The sequence below is a fragment of the Anomaloglossus baeobatrachus genome, chromosome 2 (assembly GCF_048569485.1).
Source record: "Anomaloglossus baeobatrachus isolate aAnoBae1 chromosome 2, aAnoBae1.hap1, whole genome shotgun sequence".
NCBI classification, from domain to species: domain Eukaryota; kingdom Metazoa; phylum Chordata; class Amphibia; order Anura; family Aromobatidae; genus Anomaloglossus; species Anomaloglossus baeobatrachus.
Window position 1 is genome coordinate 759,098,120 of NC_134354.1, and position 13,080 is coordinate 759,111,199.

Below are 13,080 nucleotides of genomic sequence, written 5' to 3' on the forward strand. Positions count from 1 at the left end.
CAAGGATCTCTAGAGGTTGAGTCTTGATAAATTACATTAAGGCCTTGTGCGCACGCTGCATTTTTTTAAATGGATTTTTGTCTCATTTTTTGGTGATTGTAAGGAGGGATGATAACATGAAGAAAGGTTTCTGTGTCCTCCCTTGAAATCACTAAAGACTGTACAAGGGAAAATTATATTAATTGGTAAGAGGGGTGATACATTATGAAAGTTTCCATGTCCTCACTTGGAGTTACTGTAAAGGGGAAAATGACTGATTGGTAGATGAGGTGATAACATGAAGAAAGGTTTCTGTGTCCTCCCCTGGAATCACTGTAAAGGGGAACATGACAGTGATTGGAAGGAGGGGTGATAACATGAAGAAAGGTTTCTGTATATTCCTCAAGGTTCTCTGGAGGCTGTACCAGGAGAAATTACATTAAGTCCTTGTGCGCACGTTGCATTTTTTGGTGAGGTGTGTTGCCCAAAACCGCCTGTCTGTCCTTATGCCAGCAAAGCCATTGAGAATTCTGAAGTGCTGTGTGCACATTGCTTATTTTTTCCTTGCGGTTTTTGGTGCAGAAAAAAAAGCAGCATGTCAATTGTTGGTGTGTTTTTTTTCCTGCGTTTTGTATCTCTTCCAGCCATTGATTTCACAAAAAACGCACCAAAAAGCACTTAAAAATGCATGCTTTTTTTGTGCCTTTTTCTGTTACAATATGCAGTTTTTGGTGCAGAAAATGTCTACAACCAAAAACTCAGCGTGCTCACATAGCCTAGCTGGTAACAGGGGTGATAACATATAAAGAAAAGTGTCTGTATTCTTCTCGAGGATCTCTGGAGGCTGTGGGGGGAATTACATTTTCTGGTAACTGGGGTGAAAACCTGATATAGGTTCTGTACCTGATCTATAGGGGAGGCCACCGCTCCATTCTATAGGGGAGGCCACCCTTCCATTCTATAGGGGAGGCCACCCCTCCATTCTATAGGGGAGGCCACCCCTCCATTCTATAGGGGCGGCCACCCCTCCATTCTATAGGGGAGGCCACCCCTCCATTCTATAGGGGAGGCCACCCCTCCATTCTATAGGGGAGGCCACCCCTCCATTCTATAGGGGAGGCCACCCCTCCATTCTATGGGGGAGGCCACCCCTCCATTCTATAGGGGAGGCCACCCCTCCATTCTATAGGGGAGGCCACCCCTCCACTCTATAGGGGAGGCCACCCCTCCACTCTATAGGGGAGGCCACCCCTCCATTCTATAGGGGAGGCCACCCCTCCATTCTATAGGGGAGGCCACCGCTCCACTCTATAGGGGAGGCCACCTCTCCATTCTATAGGGGAGGTCACCCCTCCATTCTATAGGGGAGGCCAACGCTCCATTCTATAGGGGAGGCCACCCCTCCACTCTATAGGGGAGGTCACCCCTCCATTCTATAGGGGAGGCCACCGCTACACTCTATAGGGGAGGCCACCCCTCCATTCTATAGGGGAGGTCACCCCTCCATTCTATAGGGGAGGCCACCCCTCCATTCTATAGGGGAGGCCACCCCTCCATTCTATAGGGGAGGCCACCCCTCCATTCTATGGGGGAGGCCACCCCTCCATTCTATAGGGGAGGCCACCGCTCCACTCTATAGGGGAGGCCACCTCTCCATTCTATAGGGGAGGCCACCCCTCCATTCTATAGGGGAGGCCACCCCTCCATTCTATAGGGGAGGCCACCGCTCCACTCTATAGGGGAGGCCACCGCTCCACTCTATAGGGGAGGCCACCGCTCCACTCTATAGGGGAGGCCACCTCTCCATTCTATAGGGGAGGCCACCTCTCCATTCTATAGGGGAGGCCACCCCTCCATTCTATAGGGGAGGCCACCCCTCCATTCTATAGGGGAGGCCACCCCTCCATTCTATAGGGGAGGCCACCGCTCCACTCTATAGGGGAGGCCACCTCTCCACTCTATAGGGGAGGCCACCTCTCCACTCTATAGGGGAGGTCACCCCTCCACTCTATAGGGGAGGCCACCCCTCCATTCTATAGGGGAGGCCACCCCTCCATTCTATAGGGGAGGCCACCCCTCCATTCTATAGGGGAGGCCACCCCTCCATTCTATAGGGGAGGCCACCCCTCCATTCTATAGGGGAGGTCACCCCTCCATTCTATAGGGGAGGCCACCCCTAGATTCTGTAGGGGAGGCCACCCCTCCATTCTATAGGGGAGGCCACCCCTAGATTCTATAGGGGAGGCCACTTCTCCATTCTCTAGGGGAGGCCACCGCTGCATTCTATAGGGGCGGCCACCGCTCCATTCTATAGGGGAGTCTACCGCTCCATTCTATAGGGGAGGCCACCACTGCATTTTCTAGGGGAGGCCACCGCTCCATTCTATAGGGGAGGTCATCCCCTCTATTATAATTGGGGATGTCACCACTCTATTATATTGGGGAGGCCTCTGCTCTATTCTCAGGGGGAGGCCACCGCTCCATTCTATGGGAGAGGTCACCACTCTATTCTCTTGGAGTGTCCACCACTCTATTTTCTAGGGGAGGCCACTTCTCCATTCTATAGGGGAGGCCACCATTCCATTCTATAGGGGAGGCCACCATTCCATTCTATAGGGGAGGCCACCATTCCATTCTATAGGGGAGGCCACCGCTCTATTCTATGGGTGAGGCCACCGCTACATTCTATAGGGGCAGTGAGGTTCCCAAATATTAGACCCTTATCACCTTGTAGATAGACATTAGGTTTTCAATATGTCATTGTTCCCTTAATATCCCGCACCTGATCTATAGGAGGCTTGTCTTTGCTCGTTACCCTGTACATTCACTTTTCTCACATCTGCGAACAAAACTGCTGCGAAAACTCTTTGTGAAGTTTTCCTGTTAGTTATGATAGAAAAGGCTCGCTGTGCTTTGGCGCTGGCTGTCGTCTAATCCTCCGAGCTCAGCGGTGTAAATGATCTTTACTTGCCTTTTAACAGTATCACACGGCGTTTTGTCACTTAATAAGATGGATGATAAATGGAACGTCTGGGAACGCGGTGGGGCTCGGCTGTGCAGTCTCTGCGGAGGCTCCATGTCCTCGCTGACATTTGTTCCCTCTCTTGTGGCTAATAATGTTCTGTGTGGTTATTTGTCATCCGCCCGGCACATGTTCACCTTGTATCGCTCGATTATAAGATTGTCTCCGTCACCGACGTCTCCGAGGCACAACGTGAATCGCAGTAACCGCGTTACAACTTCTATTTTGGACTCCCGGTTTATGGACGGAGCGGAGGGGATTCTGTCCGCACAAATTTTACTCGGCTCATTGGAACAAGATTATTTATTTCTCTTCTTGTAAATGCAAATTTCTGTAGTACTTTTTTTTTCTGAAAGTCGCCTCTGCAGAACCCCAGGCTTCCATAGATTCCTTCCTAGTAATGGCAGCCACGGATTTCAAAAGCAAATTCCCTTTAAACGGAATGTCACCAGAAAATGTCAAGGTTTTTTGTTAAATTATTATTTTTTTATTTTATGTTTTTTTATATCCCAGTCTATATTAATAAATTTCAAATCAAGAGTCTTGCAGATTTTAGGAATATATACTGAGCGCATTCTTAATGCATTCTTAATAAAATTAATTGTGAAGGTAGGTGGAGGAGGTGAGCTGTGACATCTATTTTGAATGGTGGATCCTTTGTATATAGATATGTTTTCTTTCATTGTAATCCTGTGTGTGATAATGAGGCTGCTGAAAACAAGCATTGAATCTAGATCAAGAGAGGTCATTATTCCCCTATACCCTGCCCTGGTCAGACCCCACCTGGAATACTGTGTACAGTTCTGGGCACCCCAATTCAAGAAAGACCGATATATTGGAGCAAGTCCATAGAAGAGCCACCAAGATGGTAGAAGGTCTGCAACCCATGTCCTATGAAGAATGGCTGAAAGAACTAAAGAGAAGGCTGAGAGGAGACTTAATAGCGGTCTACAAATATCTGAAATGTAGTCACAGTGCAGAGGGAACCAACCTATTTTCATTAGCACAAGGAAGTACAAGAAGCAATGGGATGAGACTAAAAGGAAGGAGATTCAGATTAGACATTAGGAAAAACTTTCTGACAGTGAGGGCAGTCAGAGATAAAACAGTCTACCACGGGTGGTGATGAGCTCTCCATCAATGGAAATCTTCAAGAGGAAACTGGAAAAACATATAGCTGGGATGATTTAGGGAAGCCTGCACTCGCAGTGGGTTGGACCCGATGGCCCTTGAGGTCCCTTTCAACTCTATCATTCAATGATTCTATATTGAACAAGAGGTTTGAGCCTAGTATGGTAACCAGTGTGAATTTTTTTTACTATATATTAGTAAAAATATATTTAAAGGAAATCTGTCAGCAGTTTTCAATATGTAATCTGAGAGCAGCTGCCACGGCTGGGGATAGAAGCTATACCGAATGTAAAGGACAACACACAAGGAATGCCTTATAGCTAGGGAATGGGGGAAGTGGTGACCTCTGACAACACCCCTGCAGCTCACCCTCACTGCCTTCACCAAACCTATACAGGTTCCTTACGTGTCTCCGAGCTGGATACCTGGCCCCCTATTTCACCCTAGCAAATGGGCCCTAAGTAAGGATGGAGGGTATGAGTGCTAAGTCAACACCACTTACACCAAAGGAGGACACAAGGGAACAACAATACAGGGGAAACACAACTGCTATCACGAGAGCCCTGGTAGATGGCAAAGACCACATTTATCTGAGCTGCAGCAACTACAGACGTCTGGAGCAACAGAACAACACGACTTCTCCAGAATGCAACAGGGAACAAACTATAAACTGCACCCAAATATCCCCATGGTGAGGTTTATAAAGGGAGTCAGAGGCTGGCAACTGAGAGACAAAACTGACAGTTTCCAGGGTCATAAAGTCCGCTGGTGTCAGATAACACACGTGCTGCCAATCTCTGGGATTTTCTAACACTCACTGCTACTGTATTGTCAGCCAGCCGTGAGCCTTCCATAACAGGCTGTGACACGTCCGTAACAGCAGCATAATGTAAGGGCAAAGAGCCTGATTCAAGGGATGTGTCACTGACTAGGTTGCATGCTGTAGCTTCAGTACAATTTTTTTCTTAACAGGATATTATTACTACAGGACTAGATTTTACATGCAGATCAGTCAGGCTAATCTGGGTAACCCCGCCCCCACCACTGATTGGTTGATTGCTGATAATGTACACAGGAAGCTGCCAATCAGTGGTGGGTTTTATACAGCAATTCTGTATACAGGAAAAATCACAGTCTCCTATGAAAGCCAGCTACGGGATCACTTTCACAGGAGAACCATCATGACAGTGACAGGGTGCTTCAGCAGACCTATCGGCGTCCCTCAATTGCACTGCTGAGCTGTTAGACTGGCGCACTGTAACTGCCACTGTCACAGATTGACAGCGGCATTTACCGGGTTAATAGCTGTGCCCGCAGCTCTGCTCAGCCTGCAATGGTAAGAGCCAGATGATGGCTGAATAACCCAGCCATCATCTGCCAAGTCATAAGTTGTCAGATTTAGTTTTTATTTCACTCCTGCTGCTCCCCTGAGTATTTGTTGTTGTTTTTTTTTTTTTTGCTTTTTAAAATAGCGGAGATGTGGGCACTTTTTATTTAGTGCGGCCAATATGTTAATTTTTATTTTTTTTGCGTTGCTCTCTGAGTTCTCTGGGAGCGGCTGTGTAGGCTGCAATTATCCTTTCAGCAGTGCCCCCCTTGGCGAAAACTGGAAAAATTAGCATAATAGAGGACACTAAACGGGCTCAATCTCTGCAACCATATGGCGTTATTTTACTTTTATTTTGTGAAAGAATAAAAACTGTTAAGGAGAGCTTCAGAAATAAAATAAGAGAAAAAACTGTCACAAGGAGATTTTTGCAGGCATTGGCAATTGTCATAGCGCCGTCAGCATCTGTGCAAACTCCAGATTCTGCGGTCTTCTCTGATATCTGTGTTAAGGCTAGGTTCACATATCCGTCAATTTGTATCAGTCACAATCCGCGGCTCTGGTAAACAACGGAATCCGTTTGGCGTATTCCGTTGTTTCCCATAGACTTGTATTAGTGACGGATTGCGACTGATGACGCTGCGTTGCATCCGCTGCGCGGTGCATCAGTCGTCTTTGGACTGACCGCCGGGCGGAAACATCGCAGAATGTAACGTTTTTTGGGTCGTCAAAATTAACGCACCGCGCAGGAATCTGTTGCAATCCGTCAAGCTTGTAATGTTTGTCTATGGTGCTGGATTCCGTCATGCTCTACTGAGCATGCCCAGCATGTTTGGCACACCCACTGGGCTGTCCCAAACACAAACGGATCATGACGGATTCGTCACAAAACGGACGCACAGCGGGTGTAACGGATGCAACAGATCAGTTTTTTCACAGGATTCCTGTGAACGGAATCCTGTGAAATTACACATCCGTTGCGTCAGTTGACATCTAAAAAACGACGGATCAGTCACAATGACGGACCTAACGGATTTAATACAACGGAAATGTGAACCTAAACTAAAGTGTAAGGAGAATCGGGCGTCGAGTCTCCTTACACTTGCCCACAAACTTAGACAGGCTAACAAGAGTTAATCTCTGGTAGGCCCTGTGCGCACACTGCGTTTTTTTTGCGTTTTTGCTGTAGAAATTTCTTGAAAAAAATGTTCGTAACCTTTCTGCAGACATTCCCCAGCAAAACCTATGGAAAAAAAAATACCTGTGCGCACACTGCATTTTTTTCTCAAGAACATTCTTTGCAGAATTTCTTGAGAAAAAGAAAGAGCATGTCACTTCTTTTCTGCAGGTACCTGCATGTTTTGCCATAGATAATAGTAAAAAAACGCAGGAACCAACCTGCGGAAAAAAACGCATCAAAAATGTGGTAAAAATGCATGCGTTTTTTGGTGCCTTATTGGTGCGTTTTTTAACGCAAGTGCGCTAATCTTTCAGACTCAAGAAATTTCTTGAGAAAAATCCTTTTTCTAGTGCGCACAGGGCCCTAGACTGCTTGTTAAGGGTGCTTTACACGCTGCATCATCGATGTCGAGCGCGATAGCACCCACCCCCGTTGCTCGTGTGATATGTGGTGATCGCTGCCGTAGCAAACATTATCGCTACAGCAGCGTCACACGCACATACCTGTTCTGCGACGTCGCTGTGACCGCCGAACAATCCCTCCTTCAAGGGGGAGGTGCGTTCGGCGTCACAGTGGCGTCATACGGCAGCCGTCCAAAAGCAGAGGAGGGGCGGAGATGAGCGGCCGGAACATGCCGCCCACCTCCTTCCTTCCGCATTGCCGGTGGAGGCAGGTAAGGAGATGTTGGTCGTTCCTGCGGTGTCACACATAGCGATGTGTGATGCCGCAGAAACGAGGAACAACCAGCTGCAAGCCCCACCAATGATATTATGGAAAGGAGCGAAGTGTCAACGATCAACATCTTTTGACATTTTTGCGATCGTTGATTGTCGCTCCTTGGTGTCACACGTTGCGATGTCACTAACGATGTGACCCCGACGATATATCATTTGCGATGTTGCAGCGTGTAAAGCACCCTTTAGTCTTCTCGATCACATGCTGTGGGGGGAGCCAGTCATATTCGCTCCCCTCCTATATATGCTAGCTGTACTATTCCATTAATGCCAGCTATAGCTTACCTATACTGGTCTGGTGAGGTGTTGTGAACCAGACTTGCATTCATGTGTTTTCAAATGGGGGTAAGCCCAAAAGTGATGTACCTTGAGAAGAAAAAGATCAGATGTTGAAAATGAAATTGGATGAGAGCGAGACAGTATCATATCAGATGGTGACAACAGTACAGTGCTGCGATGGGGCATCTGTAGAGCGGGGGTCTAGCCCTGGGTGGTCCTATTAACTTTTCTACTGGGAGGAAACACTCAACTCTCCAGAGGAACTGCATTGTTGGTAAACCTACATTAGCACTCTGTCCCCTTTAAGATAGAATCAGAACTGTAACTGAAATCTGGAAGGGTCCAAAGTCATAAACTAATTGCGCAGCCTAACGATGTGCCTTCACCATATCCTATGGAAATGCCTCTTTAATTAATAGTTTAGGTTTATTACTGTTTCTTTTTGAACTCTCCCATCTTAGTGATCAGGGCTTCTCCTGCTGAGCTTCCCGTCAGTTTTTAGGTTTGGGTAGGTCCTTGAACTTTTCTCACTCACAGGATGGAGATGATACATATGTATTCATAATTCACACTTAATAACCTCGCACGATTGCCCACCGTGCCGTCTCATACAGAAGCATGGCTTGCTGCCCGGGCCTTGAATTATTCAAGATGAGGAATGGGAGCCGGCGAGGTAAGACTTGCCTAATTTACTTACAGGCTCTTTCCTGAGTTATTACAGCGTAATGCTTTTAGAAAACCTGAACATCCGTGAAATAGTCACACTATTTATGATAGTCTGTATATAGTAGATGGATGGAACGGACCCGATGCGCAACAATTCCTGCAGCGCTCCTCTCATGTGCGTGCTTTATGGCAGTTGCAATATATGGGAGTAAGGCTAGTTTCACACTTGCGTTGAACGGCATCCGTTGCATTGCGTTGTGTGACGATGCAACGGATGTGTTGCATATAGTGGCACAACGGATGCAATGGATGCTGCAAAACAACGGAATCCATTTTGATTTTTTTTTTTTTTTACAGTTTACCGGCGGCAGACTATTGTGAACGATCAGCTGATCGCTCCCAGTAGCCGGCCGCCGGGTGATCAGCTGATCGCTCACAGCAGCCGGTCACCAGGTGATCAGCTGATCGCTGCCAGTAGCCGGCCGCCGGATGATCAGCTGATCGCTTCTAGTAGCCGCGGCCGCCGGGTGATCAGCTGATCGCTCCCAGTAGCCGGCCGCCGGGTAATCAGCTGATCGCTCGGCCACCGAGAATGTGTGCGGGGGCGGAGTGCGGGGTGGGTGGAGCCAAGCGGGGCCATGGCGCTGAGGACAGGTGAGTGAGTGTGTGTGTGTGTATACATGCGGAGTGGAGCGCGGGAGGGGGCGGAGCCAAGCGGAGAAGTGTCGGGCTCCCTGCACACGTAGCCAGGGTAAATATCGGGTATAACTAGGCAAAGCACTTTGTTTGGTTACCCAATATTTACCTTGGTTACGGGTGCAGGGAGCCAGAGAGAGAATGTGCAGTGAAATCCTAAGGATTTCCGAAGGAAACCCGCTGGGTGGAAGCAACGGAGCGTCGCCCAGCGGAAGCAACGCAGGTCCTTTTGGCACAATCCGTCATCCATACAAGTCTAAAGGAAACAGCGGAATCCGTTAACGGATTCCGCTGTTTTCCAAAAGGGCGGATTGTGACGGAAGGAAAAAAACGCAAGTGTGAAAGTACCCTAAACTATCATACATAGAGCAATAGATGATTACAGTCTCCAGGAAGTGATCAAGTAGATCCCATTGTTATCGACATGATTATGAACTGTTATGAGTTTTAATGGTTATATGAAGATATCCAAAAAAAACCCCAGGATTTTAGATAGTGCTTGAACTGTGTACCACACCTATATCTGCATTCAGCAGACATCATAAGACTCACCAGACAGTCTGGGACTTTAATGTGACAAGTGAATCATGCTGACATAGCTTAATATAAATAATAATAATAATAATAATTTTATTCATTTATATAGCGCTATTAATTCCACAGCGCTTCACATACATTGGCAACACTGTCCCCATTGGGGCTCACAATCTAGAGTCCCTATCTGTATGTCTTTGGAATGTGGGAGGAAACCGGAGTACCCGGAGGAAACCCACGCAAACACGGGGAGAACATACAAACTCCTTGCAGATGGTGTCCTTGGTGGGATTTGAACCCAGGACTCCAGCGCTGCAAGACTGCAGTGCTATCCACTGAGCCACCGTGCCGCCCTATAAATGAGGAAACACGTATACAGTATACATATATCACAGAATAAGCTCTTTTACGGCCTACCCAATAGGAGACGTGTTACGAATTCTTGGCTCCTAGCCAACTGATTTCTATAAATGTATCTAAACTTCCGCAATAAAGGCAGTCATATTTTCTATGCAGATCCATGTACATGTCTCTGGTCTGTATGGAAGAATAAAGAAAGAAAAATTCAGCTCACGCGTATATGTGTCCGCTCAGTTCAGATGGGATGCAGGATGTCCACCGGAAAGGCAGGTCCGTAGAGGCAATATTAAGGAGTAAGGACGGGACTCAGCACCAATTCCAGGCTAGAAAAAATATAAATCCAACGAAAAATATACAAAAATGTAGAAACTTTATTCAACGATTAAAAATCCAAGAAAAACATCATCGATTCCATGAAAACATCATGGCTTGACGCGTTTCGGACAGTTGGAATGTAGATAAGTGCTTAATCATAAGCATCAATGCTTCCTTATGCTTATGATTAACCCTAGAACGCATACCTGGGGCCTCGCAGGCCTGCTAGGTCATTTGTTTTCTATGGTAGATTGAATTGCTTGCGTGTTCTAGGGTTAAGGACTTATCTACATTCCAACTGTCCGAAACGCGTCAGGCCATGATGTTTTCATGGAATCGATGATGTTTTTCTTGGATTTTTAATCGTTGAATAAAGTTTCTACATTTTTGTATATTTTTCGTTGGATTTATATTTTTTCTATCCTGGAATTGGTGCTGAGTCCCGTCCTTACACCTTGCGACTGTATGGAAGAATAGTATGCATGCTACTAACAAATGACTCATATGATTTGGATGCAGACGGGGTTAAGTTGTAGATGTAAAACTTGGATTACATCACTGTAAATTATAGCCCCTTAACACCATCACCCCACAGACTAGAGTTACAGAGGCGTTGCATACATCGTTGAAAAGTTTTTAAACTTTTTTTGATTGTATTTTCCCTTCAGTGATATTGAGATGACTCTGCTCATTCTGTCCCTGTCTATACGGCAAAGCCAACAAGCGAGTTACAGGAAAAGTCACAAAAGAGTGCATTACTGACCAATTTAAAAAGCTGGAATATTAATAAAAATAATAAATAAAAGGTGTAATATGGTAATAATTGTGCAGAGGGATTCCAGGGACTCGGGTAAATCAGCCATGTCGGTGTTCGGTGATGGTTGGATTTGATGCTCTGCACATCTTTTACGTTGTAGGAAGTGGAGTGCGCATTCTTTATTCTGGACACAGACTTTTAAGGGCTTTATTGAAAAAAATGGCAGTGTATAAGTAGCTGAATATGTGTAAATTGTGGCAGAGCCATGCTCATATAATATAGTCCACTCTGTGCCGGCTACACCAGGAGCAGGATTGCGTCCCGGCTTTAAGAGCTCTTCCTGAACTCTTCCCTCGTTTTATCCAGTAAAGGTTTTCCGTCCTTCTTTCCCCAGACACGTTGGATTGTTACGAATCAGACACAAGAAAATGAACATGCAGAAGATTCCCCTGCAGAGCGTGCGCCAGTTCTTCATCGAAGACGTCGTCTTGTCTGACTTTCCCGACCTGTTCAACCCAGACAATCCCAAAGTGACTCAGTACATAGAGAACTTCTGCATTGAGAAGGTCGGCAGCCATTCCTGTAGATCTGGCTTTTTTGCTTGTCTTGGTTGCATCCACTTATTTGTAGAATTGTTTTTTTAGAACCTTAAAAACCAAAAAGTCTTTTTTTTTTTTTTCCACCTGAGTTTAAAGGGGTGGCCAGAAATCTAAGCACTTTCCTCCTTACTGCCTATGTGTTCAGTCCCATAATCTAAGATCTTTTCTAAAATACTTGCTTTAAAAATTCCCTACCTGCTCTATCTAACAGCTACTGTGTTTTTTTTTTTTTTCTCGTTTCTTGTCTGATGATGATTTGTTTGAATACCCCAGTGAATGCTGGGATATTCCAAGCGTCATCAGGATACAGAGGCTGCGGTCACTGTCATAGCTTCTGCCTCTTTGTGAAACAAAACGTCATCAGTGACGCTCGTTTCAGTGGCGGTGCTGTCACTGCTGTGTCCCTGAGTTTCTCAGCGCAGTGTCTCAGTCCCTGTCCCCCCATGCGCTGTCCCCAACCCCCTACGCCACCTGTCTCCCTTTTGCACCATACCCTGTCTTCCTTGTACAGTATCTCCTTCCCTGCCCTATGATAAGCGAAGCTTCTGGACTGTTGTCAGTTTATGAATGGACTGTTTGAGACAGGGATAGAGGCTGTGACAGTGACCGCAACCTTAAATGAGCGTCACTGATGACGCTTCATTTCAGGAAGGGGTAGAGGCTCTGACAGTGACCCCAGCCTCTGCCCCCCTGATGACGATTTGCATATCCCAGCATGCACTGGTGCACTCAAACGAATCATGATCAGATAGGAAATAGAAAAACACAAACCAGTAGATCTTAGATAGTATAGTTAGGGACTATGCTCTGCTTATGAATGGGCTATTTCAGGGGGGGCAGAGGCTGTGACAGTAACCGCAGCCTCTGCCCACTGATGACGCTTTGAATATCCTAGAATGCACTGGGGCACTCAAACAAATGATCATCAGACAGGAAATGGAAAAAGACAAACCAGTAGATCTTAGTATAGTTAGGGACTATGCTCGGCTTATGAATGGGCTGTTTCAGGTGGGGCAGAGGCTGTGACAGTAACCACAGCCTCTGCCCACTGATGACGCTTTGATTATCCCAGAATGCACTGGGGCACTCAAACAAATGATCATCAGACAGGAAATAGAAAAACAAACAAACCAGTAGCTCTTAGTATAGTTAGGGACTGTTGTTAGCTTATGAATGGGCTGTTTCAAGAGAGGGGCAGAGGCTGTGACAGTAACCGCAGCCTCTGCCCACTGATGATGCTTTGAATATCCCAGAATGCACTGGGGCACTCAAACAACTCATCATCAGACAGGAAATGGAAAAACAAAACACAGTAGCTGTTAGATGGTGTAGTGAGGGAATGGTAGGGAATTTGTAAAGCAAGTATATTAGAAAATAGCTTAGATTTATGGGACTAAATAGATAGAAAGTTAGGAGAAAAATGCTTTAGTTTCAGACCACCCCTTTAAGGGCTCATTCACACATCTGAATTTTCCACATACGGTCCGAGTTTCTTCAGTGA

At 46.3% G+C, this 13,080-nt stretch overlaps 1 protein-coding gene across 1 annotated transcript in view; it reads left to right on the forward strand.

Annotated features, from left to right (window-relative positions):
• Nucleotides 1–13,080, forward strand: part of MRE11 (MRE11 double strand break repair nuclease) — a 314,955-nt gene that overhangs the window by 100,933 nt on the left and 200,942 nt on the right. Inside the window, exon 9 of the mRNA XM_075337495.1 lies at nt 11,375–11,546. Within this exon, the coding sequence (XP_075193610.1) occupies nt 11,375–11,546 (172 nt within the window). The remainder of the gene's footprint in view (nt 1–11,374; nt 11,547–13,080) is intronic.